Raw genomic sequence first — 23,885 nt, forward strand, 5'->3', positions numbered from 1 at the left:
TACTTAATTTGGGCAGTAATGAACAAAAGAAGAATGCAATGACAGTAGAATGTACAATACTGTTGTACAGAAATTTAATTATATGGTTTGATCTTATTGTTGTGCTGTGCTTTTGTGCAAAAAAAGACAAAGAATGTAGTGGCAAACCAATTAACTGATGTCCCATGGGGCTAGAAGAATTAGAGATAGGATCCTTAATTTTTCTAGCCTTTTGACACTAGTTAAATTAGGTTTACTACCAAAATAAGGAATGTCACAATGTTTTTTTGATTACAAGATCGACTAATAATGCTGATTTTTTGGAAGTTTGTTTAAAACAACTGTCGAATGTGATAGACAACAATCGACATTCTAACTCCTGAGCGTCTGGATTCCAAAGTCCATGTTTCTGTTTACTTTTTGCAGGGGGGGGGGGGGCAAGCATCCCTGCACATTACATATACCAACTCCGAGATCGCACTACAGTGAGGAAAAGGATACATTTCCTGATCCGCAATGTACCGTGATCTCCATTCAGAAGGTCGACTTCATACTAGCAAATGTATACTTGCATTTGGTAATGTAACTTGGACCACTTCCAGTTTAACATTACGAAATTTTGAAAACAAGCATTCAACCAATCTGTATTTGCCTATGTGTCATTCCTTATTTTAATAGTAAACCATTAAATTACTAATTTTTTTTACATCCTTAAAATGAGAAATGTAGCCGTCTAAGGTAAGTACTAGCCATTACAGCACATATAGTAATATTCTCTCTCTCTCTCACTTACTTTCCCAAACAAACTAGTATCACAGGAAATCAGAGTTACAGGTGACTTGGAAGAAGTTACAGGCAAAGAATCTTTAGGCCTTGCCTGAAACACAGAAAATGATGGTGCAGCAACTGTAGTTTGCTGAATATATTCACAAATCATTTATTTTTGAAGAAAACTGAAAGGGAAAAAATTTTATGCTACATTATTATCTTTATTTTTAATGTTTTACATTATTTTTCATAAGTAATCTCAGGAAATTCTATATAAAAGATTAAGTAAAACATTTTTACCAAATCAGCAACTTGGCATAGGCAGTCAGAAAGCTGGTCAAAGATGCGTACAGTTTCAGGTCCAGGAGGAGTACTGCAAGCTTTTTTTACCAGTTCTTCAGCATCTCTTAGAGCTCTGTCCTGTGTGATTTGAAATCCTGCAGGTGTGCTCAGTTCTGGAACTCTGAAGAGACCCTTAACGTAACACATAGCAAAGAAGTTAATGCAACTCAACAAAACAGCCAAAAGTAGTCCAAGGGGACAACATTTTTAATATGTTAGTAACAAAAAAATGTCTTTTTTTCTTTTTAATACAGATTCGTAACAAAGAACTGTCTTCTTTTTTAATACAGATTAACAACTAAAAATGCTAATTTTTATTTTTTAATACAAATTCGGTACTTAAGAACAGCCTTCTTAAAACAAAGATGAATAAGCTTTTTGACACACAAACCACAAAAAATAAGCGTATTCATGGTTAATGGTGCTACAAGGAGTTCAGTCTCACATGCACCATTAAACTGTTCCCAAAAAGGCAGATTCAGCATTTTCTGTTACAGCTAAAATATTTAGAGATGTTAGGTTGCCAGAACGCAGCTTTAAATTTGGATTTGTACACAGTGGTTGCTAATATGTTCCACGTCACACACACGCAATGTCTGCTCTATCATAACAAACATACTTAGGATGTGTCCATTACAGACAAAGGATTACCTCAGTTACCCATTCAGCAGGGGAGATTTGTTCAGTTAACTGTACGCAACTAAGCTTTCCCTGGTGCATGCGCTCAAAAATCCCAGTACTTGTTGTTAACTCATTCAATTCCAGTGGAGCTCAGGAAGTTTGCGCTGTAACTTCCAATGGGCAGAGCCTAAGCCTTTTGACAGAATCAAATTCCGTCCTCACATTTTACACAAATGTTTATATTTCTGGAACCACATGGGTTAGGAAAGAAGTATGAATGGCAAACTCTTCAGCACAAACTATTTTTATAGTGGTAGTATTCTTTAGGTTCTAGGTCTTAAACCAAATTTTATAAATCACAGTAAACACAGTAACTATTATGTTTGCAATGTTTTGTAAACAACTTACGATATCTCAGCAACCACTCAAGTTACACACATACTGTCAAGCAGCATTTTATTCATCTAGCGGAGAACTTTCATACATGCCTAAAGACTTCTGTCTGTGTTCCTTAGTTATTGAGCTATTTAGAAAAATGTGAAAATTATATCTACATAAATTAATATCATAAAAACAACAGTTAGTATCTATTTAACTGCACTAGAAAGAGGTCAAATATTAATGCAGTTGAGTTTGCCATTGTGTAAGCTTCAAGATGAAATATTTTAAAACCTCGTACATAGCAATATGAACAAGCAATATATGACACCTAGAGGCGTAAGAGTTAACTGCAGATGCACCTGGAGGCATCGCTTGGATGTAATGAGTTAATGATACACTGTTATACAACTACCTTGTGACAAAGCTACCAAAGAAAATATTAAGCATCATAAGCCTGCAAAAGAATGAACACACACACACACACAGATAATAATGGTGCTGAGGTACCACATAATTACACTGTACATTCAGAGCTGCCCAAGGTTTTACCCTGTGGTGTATATGTGTGTGTGTATATATATATATATATATATATCTTTTATCCACTGAAATATACACCAAAAAGGAAATCGATGGTCCAGCATTCCTCACTTTAGATGTCTCCAGACACTAGAGCTACTTTTCACTGTATATGATAAACACTACAATATACAGCTTTTATTTTCTTATACACTGCAAGCAAAACAGCAATATGTGGGATAAAAATGCAATAATGGTAGTGTGACCCATTTTAAAAGTGGTCCATATTTAATAAAACCAAAACATCCTGGATATTTACACTGTGGCTGATCTTCATTCAAAGTGCTTTGGTCTTGCTTCAGCACTAACTCATGAGCTGACTGACCATTGTTTAAGGCTTCTATCTGTAAATAAGATAACTTTGCTCATGTTAATATTAGTAGGGCAATGGAAGCATCTGCATTCCCCATATAAAATAATAAGATTAATTAGAAGAATGGGGGGTCCTCTCTGATAAGCTATGTCTAAACAGAGGAACCAGGTAGGGGTGTCCTCTTTTTCCTTTGTTATTTGCATTATATTTAGAACAACTGGCAAAGAAAATAAAGGACTCAGAAATTCAAGGATATAATTGGTATTGTAATCAAAAAAAGTTGGCTTTATTTGCAGACAATATTATTTTGTACACCAAAACAAATGGTTCTGCCACCAATTCCACTTAAAAACACTTAAAACTTGAAAACTTTAATAAATATACGATAAGATAAAATAAAATAAACACACTGGCTCATAAACCGGATAAGTACTTTCGGTATAATACCTTTTTCAAATCCTAAATGTTTGCCAGTGAAACTTCTTAAATACCTTCATTTCCTAGTGTTCACTCACTTAGATGCATTTAGTAACCATAGCAGCATATACACCCCTCTAATTATGTCATTTTGAGCGCTGAAGAGTTTTCCCTTTTAGTGCAGGTTTTAAAGGGACAAATGCATTCAGACCTGTTGATGTATCTGATTGCAAATTCATTATCCACTTCATCTCTTCAATTTCTGTTTGGTTTACTAAATCCCCACCTCTTGGTGTTTCATGAAGCCTAGTTAGTGCCATGAACTTGAAAGAATGACTGTCATTTATATTAATATGCATATAAAGTGCATTGCTGGTAACTTTTTTTCTTATGTCAGATAAGTGCTTTCGGATACGTTCCTTGAGTATTTGATTAGTTTTCCCTATGTAGTATGCCTTGCAGTGACTGCAGGTTGCCACACAGATAATGTTCTTACTCCGACATTTTGCAAATCCTTCAAACTTACAGTTCCTTTTAGTCAGGGGATGTGTGAAAGTATCTGAGATGTTTATATGAGAGCATGCCTTGCAACTTCCACATCTGAATGTACCAACTCTCCTGTTCATCTGAAAACTCCTGTCTTCAGAAATAGCTTCAGTTTCTGTTTTATAAAATAATATTTTTTTTTAAGTTTTTCCTGTTCATAAAAGAAAAGCTGGGTTGATCTCCAACAATTTCCCTAATTTTGTTGTCAGATGTTAGCACTGGCCAAAATTTTCTGATGGTATTCCGAATAGCAAAATTGTCTGTACTGTATGTTAACTGGCATCTCAGATTGGACTTTACCTCCTTTTGCTTGATCATAACTATTTCACCTTGGTCCGAGAAATAGGGTCTTCCCCTCTGACAGCGTAGTTCCAAGGTAGTTGCTTCATTGGTCTGTGTCTCTTTGACTTTGTATCCTCTCTTATTAAAGTCATTGGTGAGTTTAATTTGCTCCTCCCTATAATCCTCATCCCTTGTGCAGAGCTTGGACACTCGAGTTAGTTGGTTAGTCACTATGTTGTCAAGAACATGCCTGGGATGCATGTTAGTATTGTGTAGTAAATGACTGCTCCATACAGGTTTCCTATACATTCTAGTATTGATGCTTCCTGTGTCATCTAACATTAAGTTAACATCCAAGAATTCTATCTCCGTATTAGAAGATGTCACTTCAAACTTCAAAAATGAAGTTGTGTTGGTCAAAAATTGTACAAAATGTTCCAAGGAGTTTAAATCACCATCCCATAAGAGAAAGACATCATCCACAAATCGATTATAATAAACTATGTTTCGATTCCATTTGTTGTTAATATCTGCTTTCCATAGCTCTTCCCATCTTGCCAGGACTAGACTGGCATAATTATTTGCACATGGAGTTCCCATCGCTACCCCCGACTTCTGACAGTAGTAAGTACTACTATACAGAAACACATTGTTATATAAGACCAATTCAAGAGACTACATAGTAAATGGATATCATTGGTTGCTTTGTGCTTCACACCAAAGTCTCTGATCGCTTCGATTCCCAAATCATTGGGTATGGACGTGAACAAACTGTTCACATCCATAGTTACCAATAATAAATTCTTACAAGTATTCATCTGTTGCAGTTTCTTGTAAAGTCTACTTAAGAACTCAGCTGAGTCCTTGATCACTGCAGGTGCGTAAGGTAGCAATTTATTTAACTCCCCTTCTATAAAAATAGAAAGGGGTTCAGTTATCCATCCTTTTCTGAAATGACTGGTCGCATCGGAGGGTCATGTAGATTCTTATGCACCTTAGGCATTCCATTGATGCTAGGTATAGTAGGATGACATACTTCAAAAAAAATCAAACAGCTCTTTGCTTATCGATCTATTCATGAGCTTGTCATAAAGTGCGTCTTGCACACTATGTATAATGGTGTTCAGTTCTCTTTTATCAATCCTCCTGTAGGTGGCTATATCTGTTAGCATCTCTTTCATCTTGTTATCCTAGATAACTGAACCATCAGCAAACTAGTTCAGTTGTGGTTGAAATTGCTAACCATTCAGTAACTTTTTCAGAAGTGTGAGGTCAAGTATCTTTTCATTAAAAAAAAAAAAACAATAATCTGTACCCACATTGATAACATTTAATCACAGATTACAATCTTGGTAAATTTTCAATATTAGGATGCTTTACCAGGATAATTTGGATTCCAAGAGAACTGTTGATTCCTTAGTAGGACTGGTTATGCGTGCGTGTGTGTGTGTGTGTGTGTGTGTGTGTGTGTGTGTGTGGTGGGGACCATATATACAGTGCAGGAAAGCAGATTATGCACTGTCATATTATGCAAGAAGCCCAGAATTTTCAAATATAAAACATATTCAAACAGAGTAAGACAGAAATTAGAGGAAAAAAATACTTGCATAAGAAAAACTGCCAAAAACTTCAAATACAAATTTGTGTTCAGTAATACAACAGATCCATGAAAAATATTATGCAGACCAAGACATTTCAGATATCTGGAAAAGGAAGTGACAGAGGAAATACAAAAATATAAAGAACAAAACCTAGAGATTTTTGAAAGGGTACCCGCGGTGGTGGTGCTGCGGTAGCGTCGTCGCTTCACAGTAAAATGCTGTCAGGTTCGATTGTCAGCTAGAGCGTCTCCTGCGTGGAGACATGCGTGAATGGACGTACCTTCGTTGAAGGTTGTGCGTCAGGCCTGGTAAGCTGGTACGTAAAAATCAACTGCCAATCATTAGCGGACCGGAGTTCCGCTGTGGCGAACCCTAACCGGGAAAAGCCGAAAGACACAAACAAATAAAAGACACACACACGGACATGGGAAAGAAAGGGAGATCTGCTATGGTGCAATATTTATGCAAATGAGAAAGCCACACTAATCAATACAAAAAGCAGCTCCAAAGGTATTTGAAGAGAAATACAGGTAAAGGCACCCAGATATGGAAAATTTCACAATATAAAAAATAAGGTCACAAAGGAGGGACATAGAATAGAAGTTTAGTAAAGTAAAAGTTAAACAAATAGAAGCTGAAGTTATGGAATACCTGTGAAATGAATGATTTAGTGCAGAAAGTCTAACAAACAAGTCCCCAAAGTAAGGAGAAACAGCTGGCGCAAGAGGCGTCTGAAAAGAAATATGGACATAGAAAAAAAAGATTTAATACAGTGCAATATTTATGCAAAGGAGAAAGAAAAACTAATCAATGCAAAAACAGTAGCGCCAAAGATATCTGAATAGAAATACAGACAATGGTGTTTATATGTGGAAAATTTCACAATACAAAAAACAAGAAAAGAAAGGGGGAAAGCAGACGACAGGATTAGTAATGCAGAAGTTAAAGAAATAGAAACTGAAGTTATGTACTACCTGTGAAGTAAAGAATTTTTTTAAAAAAGAAACATTTTTATTAAATTATCCATTATGACATAGACAACTATATATTTAAAGCATTTTACATCACAAACCATACTGACAATTTTAGCTGCAAACATTATACATTACTTATAATATACCCAAACATTACTCAACTCATTCAGATATTGCCTTCTTTTAAACCTCATTCCTTCTTTTAAACCTCATTCCTCCCCAGTATGTATTGTTCCCACAAGTCCATTTTTTCCTATCCAATTTACTCATATCCTTTTCTAAAGATCCCATTTCCGGTTGTTTAATCTCTGTTACTATATTCACTACTTCTAGTACAGTTGGTTTAGACTTTGATTTCCATTTTCTACTAAATTCTTTTTTGGCAGCCACCATAATTAGACTCAGCAAGGCCTTACTAAGTTTAAGAAATTCTGATTCTGTATCATAACTAAGAAAAATCATTTCTCCAGATACACCAATTTGCTCACCCAATTATCTCTGATACAGTAGTCTGCAGGGAATCTTTAAAGTCTGCCAACATATTACACTCCCGGAAAAATATGTTCCCAATTACAGTTTTCTTCTCCATCACACCTCCAACATTTGTTGTCTACCTGAGGAAAATTCTATGAAGTCTACTTGGGGTATAAAAATACCTATGTAAACATTTCCAGTCAAAAATCCTAAATCTTTAGATTTTGTTGCATATTTGGGAGACATACATATATCCCCCATTATTTCTTTGTGAATTGCTTATCCAGTCTCTCTTCCCAATCCTTTCTAACTTCCTCTGATTGATTCTTATAGTTATCATGCAATATTTAAATGATCTACTAATTATTCCTTTTTAACAGCAGCTTCTGTTCTAGATTCTACTAAAAACTCTACCAGTACTGGTCTTTTACTTAGGACACCCCTATTTCTTTCTCTTTGCCTATACTCTGATATCAATCACTGACAGGGAAGGCAATCTCTAACCTGCAGTCCAAATAAATTGCATTTAATGCGAGGAAGGCTGTGTTTTACTATATTATACATATTTATTGTAGCAAACATGAATGAGAAACTGTTTGAATAAGGTGCAACTATTCCTTTATTTCCTTTACATATGTTAATTGATTTAATGTCCTTATTGGTTGTTTTTCAAATTTGTATGTATTTAATGAGCTTTTTTTAAGTGGAAAATGTTATCTGATGAAGTCTTGGAGGACGAAAACGTATAAGGAATTGCCAGCGTTTATGTGTGAGCTTCCGTGTATTAAAAAGCATTTTTTATCGTGGTCCGTGCAGTGTGGTTCCAGCAACACTTCTTTTTGGTTATTTGTTGTCGTTTGAGGTTGCATTTCCTCTTTTTCTTTGGGTTCCTTATAAGGGGAGAATATAGGGATGTTATGATGACCTTGTCCCTGCATGAAATACCCTTACTTCTGAGCTGGGCCATGTAGAAGGCTTTCCGTACAACGGAAGCAACATATGTTCATAGGTTCATACTAGGCTATCTGCCCTAGGGCATTTATAAGCCTAGCCAGAATGTGTTTGGCTTTCGCCACCCATTTTAAATTTATTTTGCTATGCCCTTTTTCAAGGTTAGTATACTGTGCCTCTGTCTAACAGTGACACAGAAGTGATACCCAGGGTAAACCTACGATCTCCCATCCACTCATCAAGATTCCTCTTGAAGAGAGTCAATGAGGGACTCTGCCTAACCTGGACTGGGATTTTATTCAGAGTGAAGGGAGCCTCTGGGTTATGAATCTGTCCCTCCAGCATGTCCTATTTATTTCAGTGCTGAGGTTCAAGTCTCTCGAGCGCGTAGCTCGATGGGATTTGGATTTTCTGAGGTGCAGCATGTCCATTAATTCCGGGTTGGACATGGCTTTATACGTCAGGCACAGATCGCCTCTGAACAGGTGGTATGCCACTGAGTAGAGCTGGAGTTTCTTTAACCGGTCAGCATATGGCATCTGTTTGAGCCCTTTGATCCTCTTGGTGAGGTACTTTTGGGGTCTTTCCAGTTGCTGCAGGTGTCTGGTAAGGTACATCCCAAAAGGGGCATTGTACTCAATTATGGGCCTGATGAGGGATGAGTAAAGAGGCACGATGACCTCCTGATCTAGATGTGAATCCCTTCATGATTAGGTGGGCTATATAAAATGTTTTTCTAACCACTTTGGCCACGTGGTTGTAAAATGAGAGATTGCTATCAACTTGGGTCCCCAGGTCCCTAATTACTTCTTCTGTACTTAATGGATTACCACCTATGTGGTAATTTGTGGGCACTTTGTTTTTGCCAAAGGAGATGACTATACACTTTTGGCATTTAGCTTGAGGCCATGGCTCTGGCACCAGTTGTCTGTTTCTATGAGGCCCTTTTGGAGGATGCTTGTGTCGGCTGGAGAGTCGATTATGACACCCAGTTTGCAGTCATCTGCGAACTTGGTCACCCACAGTCCTTCCGTGTTGGCCTGTACCTCCGAGAAATATATACCGAACAAGAGAGGTCCCAGGACTGAGCTTTGTGGGACACCACTTGTAACTGGTTTGGAGTCTGACATGGCTCCAGCAATTCTAACCATATGGGTTCTGTCCTTGAGCCAGTTTGCAATCCATCTAGTGACATAGGGGTTTATATTTAAGCTGGTGAGCTTATCTATAATGCCCGAGTGGGGTAGTGTATCGACGGCTTTTGCGAGGACCAGGTAGGCTGTGTGGACCACCTTCCCCTCATCAATGGCCTTGGTGACTGTTTCAAAGAAATCAACCAGGTTTAAGAGGCAGGATCTGCCCTTAACAAAGCCGAACTGGGTAGGATCCAGTGTCTGTAGGTCCCCAATATCTTTATTTATGAGGTCCATGATGATCCTTTCCATAGCTTTGCAGACCAAGCTAGTCAGGCTTATGGGGCGATAGTTTCCAGGATCCGTTGAGGCACCACCTTTATGGAGAGGGACCACTGTTGCTGTACGCCACTCTTTGGGCACATATCCTGTAGTAAGGCTGAGATTGAACAGTAGTTTTATGTTTGGGTTTAGCTCTTCTTGGAGTTCATGTAGGATGCAGCCCGGGACACCGTCTGGTCCCATTGATGCTGTGTTTTTTGCTTTGGAGAGGCGGCTCTTACCTGAGCATCTGAGATGTCAGGGGCAGCACTCTGCTGGGATAGATATTTGCCCTTTTGGTGGGAGTTTGCGCTGAACCTGTCAGCTAGGATGTTGGCAATGTCTGTGGGTTCAGTGTATTTTTTTGTCATTTTGGATTAATTCTGAGCATATCTGGGAATTACCACCCAGGTTCCTAACATAACTAAAGAAAGCCTTGTGATTATCCTTAAGTGTCCTGTGCAATTTTTCTCTCGAAGCTGGCCTTAGACAATTTTATGAGTGCCCGTAGTTTTTTGCTAATACTGATCAGTGATGCCTTCCCTTTTTGGGATTTTGCTCTATCATTTAGTAGCTTTCTCCTTCTATTGTACAGTTTGTTTATGGCTGCGGTCCACCAGACAGGACGTCTGCCTTTGGAGGATTGGGTCTTGATTTTATTTGGGATCGCATGATCCATGCATTCTTGAAGGTGTTCATAGAATGCGTTTGGTAGTCAAAAGTCAGGTTGCTATCAACCTGGGTGCCCAAATCCTTCATGACTGAGTGCTTAGGATGTTATTAATGTGATAATTTGTGGGGACATCACACTCCCAAAAGGGGATGATTATGCATTTTTTGGTATTTAGCTTCAGGCCATGTTTCTGGCACCACACATCTGTCTGAGTAAGACCCTCTTGGAGGATATCCACATCACTAGGGGAATTGATGACAGCACCCAGCTTGCAATCATCTGCAAACTTGGTCAGCCACAGTCCACTGGTTTTGGCATGCAACTCAGAAAAGTATATCCCAAATAACAGAGGCCCCAAGACCGAACCCTGGGGTACGCCACTTGTTATGGGTCTACTGCTTGAGGTGGCTTCCCCATTTATGACTATGTGGGTTCTATGAGTGAGCCAGTTTGCTACACATCTAGCAACATATGGATTGATGTCTTGTTGAGAGAGTTTATCTATTATGCCCGAGTGGGGAACAGTGTCAAAGCCTTTGGCCAGGTCAAGGTAGGTGTTGTGCACTGTCTTCCCCTTATCCATGGCTTTGGTGACCGTCTCAAAGAAGTCAACCAAATTTAGCAGGCACAACCTCCCCATGACTAAGTCAAACTGTGTGGGATCAAGTGTTTGGAGGTTGGCAATGTCCTCGTTTATGGAGGTCCATGTTAATCCATTCCATGGCCTTGCAGATCAGGCTAGTTAGGCTGATGGGTCTATAATTCCCGGATCGGTGGATGCTCCACCTTTGTGCAAAGGGATGACAGTTGCTGTCCTCCACTCAGCTGGGATGAAGCCAGTACTCAGGCTTTGATTGAATATGGTGCCTAATGGTGCTGCAAGTTCCTGTTCCAAGGCATTTGCAATGACAAAATCAAGGAATATCTGGGGATTTATGTTCTGGCATGAGTAGATCTTCCAATCTATGTTTGGGAAGTTAAAGTCACCCAGGATCAGGGTAAAGGGTTGAATCTTGACAAATTCGATCAGGTCCAAATAGGAAGATTGGGCATCTTGAGTCAGATTTGGGGCCAGTAGCTAGCTATGATTTGAGTAGGGGTCTGTCAATGGTTAACTGCACCTGGAATGTCGCCTGTGCATCATACTGTTTGACCAGCCTGGAGGTGTGTATGTCAAACACTAAAGTTTTACCCTCCAAATATGTAAAAGTGTCCCAAACTGACGGCCACGCTTGCAGACTTAAGTTAACCTAAAAGAAGGGTTATCCATGCTAAGACGCACTGTACAGCCTGTGCTTCTATTGAATGTTGCCTTATCTTTATAGCTCTCCCAGTTGGGAAAACACTTGAATGCTTTCAGAAAACATTATCTCCCAGCCATTTCTCTTTATCAGATTGTCTCCGTGGCAACATGAGGACCAGATCAGAGTTGCTACTAAACATGCATTTATTTGCTAGAAGAAAAAAAGCTTTATAATATTCAGTGTTCTTTTTTTTATTTACATGCTTTCTCTTAAAAGTTGTTACTAGATCAAGCTAAGGACCTTAATCCAGTTATTCCCCTAGGCATGAATGAGAAAAAGTATATCAATTTTTTATTTTATACCGCACTACCTACATTTCTTAAAACTGAACAAAGAGAAAACAAGAAAGAAAAAAAAAACAGGAGCTCCTGTTTACATTTATATCCCCATTACACTTAAAAATAACTGATAAAGCTTTACTTTATAGCATGCACTATGAAAAGATTCTTATTACAAAAAAAAGTGTTATTTTACTTACAGTTAACTTTCTCCCTCCTTTTCCCCTCTCCCAAGTATTTTTCTGAACATTAATAACATGAAGTAGGGCATGTGCTTCAGAGCCCTCTACAAGTTCAAAACAGTCAGATATTTCCAGATTTTCTTGTTCTATCATGTTTCACAAATATAATTATTGCCTTGTAAACCACGTTACTGGTTTTATTCCTGTTCATCTCCCAAATCCTGCCTCTGCTTCATTTCCAACATACTCTCGATTCTTCTACTTAACTCGTGCTTTTCCCTTCACTTCAACATTTTCCATTGAAACATTGCAAAGACTTCCCTATCTTTTTTTTTTGTGGATGATTTAAAACTCTATAGTTCATCAGATGAGAAGCTGAAATGGTAAAAACTTTCTCAAATGATATAACAATGTCATTTGGTTTTGATAAATGTTTCAACATTTAAACCAGGAAAGCTGGAGCACCAAGAAAATATCAGACTGGGACAAGAATATGATATAAAATGAACTTTTGCAGGAGTTAGTGCAGAAATATTTGGGAATTGATGAAGGGTAGACAATACAACTTGAACAAATATGAACAAAATACAGTAAGAAGTATTTTGGAAGACTCAAATTAATACTGAAAACAGCCCTGACATCTAGGAACAAAGTTCAAGCTATAAACTAATTTGCTCTTCCTGTTCTTACAGTTTTGGTGTGACTGCCTGGCCCAAAAAGGTACTTGATCACTTGAAAACAAGAAAAATGCCTCACGCTTATCAAATGGTACATACAAGACTTTACACATTCCTCGTTGTGAAGGAGGTATGGGCCTCCTCGAAAACTGATTACATGTATAGGATTGGCAATCATACAACTGCATAAATATTTGCTGACTTCACCAGATCCAAACATAGTGAAAGTTTTAAAACATGAGAACAAGATTAAGATGACTTCCCTGCTTAGTTTAGCAGAAGCATATTGGTGTCAAGCAGATATGGAAATCAGACCAGCAGCAGAAAAAAAATCAGGCAGCAACTGAATGCACCAAAAGAAATAATATAAGAAGGTTCAGGCGAGAAGGCAAGAAATGCAGAAAAGGCATAAATATAGTTGCAAGTACACAAAACTCCTAGAACAACCTGATGTCGATCAGGATCTAAACACAAGAACGGATAAGGAGAGGTGAATTTAAACCAAAAGACGAAAGGTTAATATCGGTGGCCCAGGATTGTGAAGTACATACAAGCTGCTTTACAAAATCCATTGAACATGTCGGAGAAACAGATAAATGCAAAACTGGAAACAGTCACACATCTTGCAGTTGGGTGTAATACACTAATAGCAGAGGGCCTGTATATTGAAAGGCATAATAATGTGGCAAGACTATTGCACTGGGGAGTGTACAAACACTGCAATATTGAAGTAGTTGAGAAACACTGGAAACATTAACCACAAAGCATTATACAGAATGATGAAGTTTATATCACAACAGTTCAAAAAACAAATACGAGAAAAACAGATATAGTAGTCCATGAAAAGAAGACAAAAAGTACCATTAATCATTGAAATCGCTACACACGGCGATTACAGTGTCATATGTACAGAGGGACATAAAGTCATAAAATACCAGAATTTGCAAGCAGAAACAAGGGCTATATGGAAGGAGGATAGCCAGACAGTTCCAATAGTAATAGGAGCAATGGGTGTCATAAAAAAGAATTTACAGTCTTATTTAGATAAGGTACCAAAATGAATTGCAGAAGTAGTAGTCAATTCTGGGTGCACTGCAGGATAAATGGAATGCAAGAAAGGTATTTTACCTAGCTGCAATTTGGACTTTTTTTTTGTTACAGTAAATACATGGTACAGTGCTGAACTTCTTTGATCACAAATTAATTGCTCCAATGACAAGAAATCAAATGCAAATAACATGAAATGACATTCCCTACTCTAAAACGTCAACTACAATTCACGTCAGAATAAATGTCAGATTTAAACACAAATAATGTATAGGAAAAATATATGCAATGTTAAGAAAAATCTGACAAAGCAGCACTTCTCATACCTTTTTAGACACTTCTAATACTTCAAAGAAACCATATGGCAAAGAAACACCCTCGATCACGAAACACACAAATTACATAAAAGAACTGAACTAAGAACTAAAATCAAACACCTCTTAAACCAAATCTCAAAACAAAAGCTATGCCCATCCAAACTACAAACTGGAACTAGAAATCTAAAATACAAATTTAGAAAACATACGTGTCCATAAATACATACATGTATATATTGATATAAATCTCCATCCATTCACAAATCCTTTTTCTCAGTTTTGCACATGGGGTCAGGATGTCACTTCAAAACTGACAATCATTTAGAGTCAAGGATTATACATATATATATATATATATATACACACACACACACACACACGCACATATATATATATATATATATATACATGCATTTATGTATATATATATATATATATATATATATATATATATATATATATATATATCTACATGCATTTATGTACATAGAAGCACACACAAATGCAGAAATACATACATATAGTGTGCATGTGTGTAAATTTTTTTTTACAATTACTAACAAATTTCATGATAAATAACTGCCTTTTCTCCCTGTGAATTAGATACATGCACTGTCACAGAGATATGATTCAAGCCAGTGGAAGTACTGTATCATTGGACTGGTTCAGTCAGTGCCTATCAAGTACAGGCCCACAACATTAGAAGTGGGCAGTGTCTCTATATTCTTAAAAAAGTCTCACCTTCAGACTCGTTAGACAAGATAATGACAAACTCCTCCATGTACAACTTACTATTAACAAAACCCCTTATTACATCATAGCTAACTACAGGTTCCCCCAAGTCCCTCCCTCAACCCATACCTCTGATATAACTAGTATGGACAACCAAACACCATTCTCCTAGGAGATTTCAACTATCCCACCATCAACTGGGAGAATTTTAGACTTCATCATCAACACAAACTCGCTGGACCAAATAGTCAATATCCCAACAAGACGAGATAAAATCCTCAACTTGGTCCTTACCAAAATGGGATAGCTCTGCACCTCGCCTATTCTAACCTCCTATCTGGTCAAATCAGACCGGAAGTCAATCACATTTGCCTTAAAACTAAAGCCAGAGGCATCCTCCAATACCTCAATATTCAGAGACAAAGGAATGATGACCTGATAAAATTCAAAAGCCCCTTCCACATCTATGACACAATGCTTACGTTAAATCTTTTACTGCCAAGTTCTATGCACATGTAAATAGATGAACTGATGCATTTTTCACCTTCAGAAAAAAAGCACAACATAAAATTCAAAAATATAAACTATTATAGTAGAACACAAACATAAACTCTTCTATAATAAAAGAAAAAAAAATAATTGCGTACAAGAAAAAGCCCGACTCTCAAGAATCCAAAAATGTTCTTGCTAAACTACACAAGTCACTCTAAATCCTGATCAAATCAACCAAACTCATATACAAGGTAAAAACAGCCACCAGGCTAAAGATAACTACAAAGCCTTCTTTAACTATGTTAAACATTTCATAAGCAATGTCTGGCAATGCACAGAGCGGATACTAAATGATGTGACATACTCAAACCCAGAGGACACAGCCAATCTACTAGCGGAAAAATTCACCTCCTACTTCATCCCCCTCCCTCCAATATGCTCAGATCAAACACCCACATCTACCACACCCCCTTCAAACCTCCCAAGAGCAAATTCTCAAGGCAGTCTCTAACGTCAAGAACACTACATTAATGGGTCTGGACAACATACCAAACTGCATACTGGTTAGCCTGAAACATGCATTGTCAGTCCTACTACACAGGCTTTGTGCCAGATGAATGGGGGATGGCAACAGTCATTCCCTTAAACAAAAGTGGGGCTACAATGAAACTGGGTAAATACAGACCCATAAGCTTGATCGGTGTCATCTGTAAGGATACGAAAAGGATCATTATGGAACTAATAAAAAGGGATTTATGTGACCTACAGACTCTTTACCTAGTCTAGTCTGGATTTGTCAAGGGCAGGTCCTGTCCCTTTAACCAACCAGACTTCTTTGAAAAGTTACCTTCTATTCTATTTATTCTTTAATTCTATAATCTTTGTCTATTTATTTATCTAGCACCCACACAGTTTGGTCACTAACTTTCAATATAAAACTACATTTATCTAAGTGGAGCTGCTACCGGCTAGCCCATGTTCCAGTGAGTAAGCGTTGAGACGCTAATATCATTAGCTCCTCCAGGCAAGTAAACACCAATAAAGCGAATAGTTCCACAACGTTGCGGTCACTCTATGAGCGGAACCTTTAGAAATAATAAGCACTTGTGGTATGTTTTGATTATTTCACTCCTTTACTAAAAACACTGCTTTTGGTTTAACTTGATGTTCAATATGTATCTATACCTCAGGAAAGTACTACTACATAGCGACTGCTTGCAGCCAACAGCAGCACCAATGCTGAATAAATATGACTGTGACAACACATTTATATGCTTCTCAACTGATATCACCTATTTCAATTACTTATATGCTAGCACAAATCCCTACCTCGCTAGAAAGCTTGTGTTAGTTCTTCTTTATACTGTATGCAGAGCACAGCCATTATTTAAAAGTGTTGAATATATCACTTCTACTAAGCATTATGGCATCTGCAATGTTTGTGTTTACATTACGATTGCTATTTTTATTTTCTATTTATATACCCTAAAGCACCGTGTACCCAAGTCTGTTTTTACCTTGTGAGATCCTAAGCAGTGTATTGAATTGTAAATATACCAAAGCAATACACAGGTCTACATTGCATGTAAGTGTTCCCTTGGCTTCTTGCTTTGTTGAATGACTGTACCAATGCTGCTTTGATTCCACCTCTTCCTGAAATATATCTAGCTATGTTGGATGAATTCATTAATGCTGTATTTTGAAAAATATGCTTAGTAATACTGACTGTACTAACTTAATAAGGACATTTTTCTTTTTCTCTCCACTATTTTTAGTCTTGCTCCCTAATTATTCCCAGCTCTCCAGCTTGCCTTCCTTCCACTTGAGGTTAAGAATTTGACTATCTGGAATCTAAGGACCCTTCCATATCACCTGCTGTCTTATCCCTGTGCTCTTCCAAGAAAGGAAGAAAGAAAGTATGTGTTCTACTAATACTGGCAGAAAAGCTGACATTTACTAGTGTATATGTCTTGTAGCTTGTAATTGTTAGCTTCTAGCCAGGACTGCCAGCAGCCATACCCTCCTCTGTATCCAGTAGTTAGATTACATACCCTTAGTCCCTCTGTTGTTGCCTCCTTTAGCTGACTCATAGTTAGTATCTAGTCCTTGACCAGCCTTTCCCAGACATTTACTTCTGCTGTAATAATAATATTCCCTGTCCACTAGGTGGCACCCTTATCCAGTCCCGTGCATTAGTCCATACTGCTATCCTACAATTTACATCTTTACTTTCTGCTGCTTATACCCTGCTCCTATCTTTCCTTCACATATCTTTTGCTCTTCAGTAAACACCACTTTCCTCTTCTGAACATTACCACTTTACATTTATTATTCTCTAGTCATCTGCACTTTCACTTACCCTGAGCAATCAGCAATCCACTGATTGTTCATCCTGAGCTGTTCCACTCACTTGTCTCTACCTGCTCCATTCGCCCTGCGGGCTTACTCCGCTCCCCTATCCTACCCTACCCCCAATTCCCATCCACCCCCACTACTCACACTTTTATCTCTCCAGTAAACTCCTCCCATTCTCTACCAGACCAGTTACTGGCCTTCTCACCCTTCTCTTCACCTCCCATCAATTAAAGGCCACTCCCCACACATACCTCCTCCTATCCTCTCATCAATTAAAGCCACTCCCCACACACACTATACTAAACCCTACACCCATTGATTTTTCTCTTTTTTACCCTACCTATACCTCCCATACTTCTCTATCTTATATTCTTAATCCATTACATTATGCATTCTCCATTCCTTCAAGCACTACAAATCCCTTTCATCACCCTCTTAATTCTAATCCCATTGCACCATACCACCTCCTAAAATTCCTCTCCTCTTCCCCCCTCTTTTCTCTCTCACCTCTCAACTCCCATTCCACTTTTCACCCCCACCACAACTCACTTCCATACCATAGCATCCTCACTACTACAGCCCAATCTTCTCCACTACTTTAAACCAAAGATCTTACCCACTTCCACAAAACATAACTTCCCCAAAGCTCTGATCTATTGTCCACAACAGTCAAAAGGCAAACTAAATTTCCTACTATCTCCCTTCTTCATCCACCTATTTCTATCTGGTGATATCCACCCAAACCCTGGACCTAGCACTACTAACAACCTCATCCGCCCCAAGAAGTACCAATACCACTAACCTTAAAAGCCTAAAAATAGTCACTCTCAATGCCCAGAGTCTAAGAAATAAAGCTACTCTTTTCCATGCTTGGCTTCACCACAACCTTCCTGACATTGGAGCAATCTCCGAGACTTGGCTAAAACCTACCATCTCTGACTCAGAAATCCTACCCCCCCCCCCGCTTTCAAGCCCTTTGATCTGACCGCTTAAACAGAAAAGGTGGAGGAGTAGCCTTGATATTCTCTAATCTACTCCCCATTATTCCATACCCAATCCCCATTCCCCAGTTCTACAATGCAGAACTAGTAATAGGTTTACTACAAATGAATATTCACAAAAGTATCTGCTTCATATCCCTTTATATTCCCCAGGTAACAATACTACCACCCTTGAAGAAATCCTCCAATGGGCCTCAACTAACATTAACCTAGAGACCTACATTTTAGGAGATGTGAATATAGATTGGAACAAAATTAATAACCTAAACCCAGCCATATCTGTTAATCTATTCAACTTTACTCAATTAACTAACTCTATCACTAGACCCAACAAAATCAACCCTCCAGGATCTACACTGGACTGGATCCTAGCTACCCACCCTAACAACATCTTAGATTCAGGCATCCTTCCTGACTCTTTTAGTGACCACCTGCCTGCCTTCATCCACCGAGCAACTCAGTCTCCCCATCTCCAGCACCAATACCTACATACACATAACCTTACAAACTTCAACCCTCTAACTTTCTCTAATACCCTCAAACAAACTAACTGGAGCAATCTAAAAACTCTACCTCTTGACAGAGCCGTCAACTCCTTTAACTCTACTTTCCTAAATGTACTTAATTCCCAAGCTCCACCCCAAACTATAACAGTCAAATCCAAATCCGCCCCATGGTTAACTAGGGAAATCAAAAAACTTATGCAACAAAGAGACAAATGCTGGAAACTTTCTCAGCACAATAAACAACCAGAGACCCTTATTCAATACAAGCAAATCCACAACCTTACTAAAAGACATATATCCAAAGACAAACAATCCTACTATATGACACTCCAAGCCAACCACTCCAAAAACCCAAAACAATTCTGGAAGTCCATTAATTCACTTCTCAACCCAGGCACCAAAAATAATCCTTGCCCTGACACTACCAGGTCCGATCCAGAAATTGCCAATCTTTTCAACTCCTTCTTTACTAACTCTATAACTGGACTGAATAAGACCTTTCAAATTAACCCATCCACACAGCTCAGTCACTCTACCCCAGCCTCTAAACCCAACCCTCCCCCCACCTTTGAACTTAAACCAGTCTCTACCTCATATACAAAAAAAAACTTCTCAGCAAACTGAAACCTTGCTGTAATGCTCCAGATAACATTTCATCCAAATTCTTACAAATTGCTGCAGATGGAATTGCTCTCCCCATTAGTATCTTAATCAACAGATCCATAAAGGAATCATATGTCTCCAAGCTGTGGCATTCTGCCTTTATACATCCTCTCCACAAAGGTGGTATAAATAACAATACCTCAAACTTTCACCCCATAGCCATCCTCTCCCCAATATCAAAAATACTGGAAAAATGCATTCACATTCAGTTAATGCCCTTCCTCATCAAAAACCACCTCATCTCTCAAACCCAACATGGTTTCCGCCCTGGCCATTGCACTATAACTGCTCTACTCTCATTCCTAGATATAGTCAACCATGCCCACGATACTGGTAAAATAGTTTCAACAGTTCTACTAGATCTCTCCAAGGCTTTCGACATGGTCTCCCATACTCACCTCCTTAGCCACCTTGCTAACCTCAACCTCTCACACAATACACTATCCTGGTTCTCAAGTTACCTATCCAATAGATCTCAAGCTGTAAAATGGAGGAAAGGCACCTCTAACTTCCTTCCTACCCCCACTGGAGTTCTCAAAGGTTCCATTCTTGGCCCTATGCTATTCAACATCTTTATCAATGACTTCCACTCTGCCATCCCAAATACTAAAATTGTACAATACGCCGATGACTCCACTTTAATCTGCTGTGCCACCAACCTCCCAGAACTTCTATCATACACACAAACAGCTTTCTCCACCACTGAGAACTAGATGCTCCAAAACCACCTTTCCCTAAATGCTAACAAATCCAAAATACTACTCTCCCCCCCCCTCAAAATCCTTCCCTTTTGACAAAAACTCCTTCCAAACTAGAAGCCATAACAATTCAACCATAGAAATTGTTCCCTATGCCAAACTACTTGGGGTCACTATAGATGAAAACCTAAAATTTGACACCCATATTCAACTCAATATCAAGAAAACACATCAAAAACTTGGCCTGCTATACAGAAACCTCCACTAACCCTATCCTTCTTCTAGACAAACCCTCGCCACTATCTATCATCTTCCCTCACTAATGTATGGTGCCCCTCTATTAACTAACTTATCTGCCTCCATTTCCTCAAAAATGGAAAGTTGTTATAATAAAATTTCAAAATTCACCATCAAAGCCAAACTCTCCTCCCACCATTGCTCTGCCCTCTACTCACTAAACTGGCTAGAACTTCCCAACCTTCTAGACTACCTCCAACTTACCACTGCCCATAAGCTATTATTTAACCCCTCTAAATGTCCTGCACTATCCAACATCCTACAACTTTACACCCCTAACAGGCCACTTGATCTGCTCACCTAAACCTACTCACTGTCCACACACCAAAGCGACCTGCTGGGCAGCACATCTTATCTTTTTCCTTAGCCAAAAAATGGAATTCTCTCCCTCTCTCTTTACGAATGGCAGAAAGGCCTGACAACTTCAAAACCCTACCTCATTCCTACTTGTTCTCTAATTGGAAGTGCAACTGCACTTTCCCCACTGTTAGAAAAATATGTATTAACATATGTGTGCAATGCTTATTTTAAATAAGGAAAGATTAACACATGTTTATTCTATATGCAGCATTAGTTCTATTTGAAACTGAAAATATGCTTTTCTGAAATTGTGCTTTCTGACACTGCAAGATGCATTCTGACCTAGTTTGCTAGCACAGCAAAATACATGTTTATGCCTTGGAAATGTACTGGAAAACAGGTGATTTTCTGCTAGGTCAGGAAATTAAATGGAGAATAACAATAATTTTTGTAGATCCATTCATTATAGACAATAAGCTCTGTTCGTGTTGATGAAAAAGTGCACAAGCTGCAAGATAGTTAGATACTATAAACAATGAACTACTTCAGAAATCTATACTTGCATTGTGCTTGAATTAGCCATAGTACCTAGACTTGTAACATCACATAGCAAGAAAGTTATAATTGACCGGTGGTCGTCAAGGCCATCCTGTTTACTGAAAAATCTTTTTTTTAAACTTTGAAGAGTCGGCTAGAAATGTGAGAAATATCTGTAAAGTAACAGAATTGTGAACTGGTGATCTGCTACGTCAGTCGTAGTGGGCAATGTCTTGAAAGAAAGGTATAATAACTGTGACACTTCCTGATTTAGTCAGACAAACTCTGTAACTGCATTTTTTGTCTCCTTGCGCAAGAATAAAGATACCTGAACTGAACCTTATGCTTTTGGTCTTTTGAAGTATTTTTCTTTATCATTTTTTGGTCCTTTGGAGCCGGAAACCCTCGTTTAGTCTGGGATCAGATGGGCCAGGTGGCATGAAACTGAGCAGAGAAGATACCACATCAGATCTTCTTCATTGAAAGACCTCCGACTGAATTGTCATGCAAAAGAGGCCAACCACTTTTCTCATCAACGACTGAAGGCGGGTTCCGTTTGAACAGTGAGTGACCAATCACTGAGGCTCAGGTAAGGTGAATCTACTTTTTTTCTGTTTTAGATCAGGGACTTGATTGTATTTGTTCTGTGAGAATTTTTAAAATTCAGGGACAGAAATATTGCTATCTTGTCATAGATCAGGGAAACAGAATGAGTAGGCAGGTAGTCTGAAGGGACTGTAAACACTTGGTGGTACCACTTTAAAAAACAAAAGGGTTACATAACATTTAAAAGGTTAAGACAAAATGGGTAATACGTGCACAAAAACGAAAAGACCCCAAAGCCCACCATTAACCGAAGACGCAAAATATATGCAATCACAGCGCGCTGACAATGTTAGATATTATACTAAATGGGTTAATAAATATGAATTTGATGGGAAACTAGAAAGATCCTCGCTTATCAAACTTATTAGACAGTTAAAAGCCGATTCTAAAGGTCGGGTTAAAAAACAGCGTAAATTAGGAGTTCCTCAGGCATACAGGTGGATTGAGGAAGCAAACCGAAGAGAATAAAAGAATAAAAATTCAAAAGCAATGTTTCTAGACAAAGAGGATAATAACTTAGTTATAGCTTCTGCCCCTCCGCCCTCTCTGGTTCCGGTTCCCTTATCAGTTCCCTTACCGGAATATGAAGCAAAAGAACAAACTGACCCACCTCCACGCATGGTCGGCCTCAGGCATAGGCCAACTAGGCGGCCGCCTAGGGCGCCGCTGTAGCAGGGGCGCTTTTCCAGTATTTATTTGGTGTAGGTAGACCAGGTTGGGGGCACCTGGGTGGTGTGGGGGGGGCGCTGTGGAGCCCTTTTGCCTAGGGCACCAGCTGACCTAAGGCCGCTGCTGTACGATATCCAGTTGTTCCTATAAAACCACTACCGTTTGTGAGAGATCCTATCGAGACTAGGTCTCGAACACGTAATTTAAAAGGGGATATTGAATTATATCAAATAAATAGAAATTCACGAGCTATGAGTAAAGAAGAGATATGCCCACTCATAGAAGTATCAAATCCTCAGGCAGGACAAGAAGGGCAGGACCCCACTCTCTTAGTATACAGACCGTGGACACCGGAAGACATCCGGAAAGCCACAGAGGGAATTCCCCATCCAAAAGTTAACTTTAGAAAGTTCTTAGAAGACTTACAGGGCATGAGATTAAGTTATCACTTAAACGGAGAGGAAGTAGAAAAAGTAGTCAGACAAATAGTTGGTCCAGATTGGCACATGATCAGTGGCAACTGAAATCCCTGTGACGCTGCACTTAGGTCCCTCCCACATAGCAGCGCAGAACTAGACAACAGAGTGAAAGGTCTGACAGACCGAATTTCTGAGAAATGGAAGCCTAGGGCAGACTGGACTTGCATTAATCAATGCATCCAACAAGAAAGTGAAACTGTTGATAGATATTTTTCCAGATTATTGGAATGTTTTAACAATCACTGTGGAATGCAAGTGCCTGAAGATCAGACACAAGATTCCCCATATGAGCAGCAGTTAAAGAATGCATTTTTGAAAGGCAGTATTGCACGCATAAGTAGTTTCATTACTAAACATATGGTAGACCATCGTACAAGCAGATTACAATCA

The 23,885-nt window shown here is 38.7% G+C and overlaps 1 protein-coding gene across 1 annotated transcript in view; it reads right to left on the reverse strand.

The window, feature by feature from the left end:
* Positions 1-23,885, reverse strand: part of LOC122802327 (mitochondrial intermediate peptidase) — a 2,150,265-nt gene that overhangs the window by 2,076,440 nt on the left and 49,940 nt on the right. Inside the window, exon 2 of the mRNA XM_044071968.1 lies at positions 1,048-1,221. Within this exon, the coding sequence (XP_043927903.1) occupies positions 1,048-1,221 (174 nt within the window). The remainder of the gene's footprint in view (positions 1-1,047; positions 1,222-23,885) is intronic.

This window comes from Protopterus annectens, chromosome 5.part0, assembly GCF_019279795.1.
Source record: "Protopterus annectens isolate FY-2018-M chromosome 5.part0, PAN1.0, whole genome shotgun sequence".
NCBI lineage: Eukaryota > Metazoa > Chordata > Ceratodontiformes > Protopteridae > Protopterus > Protopterus annectens.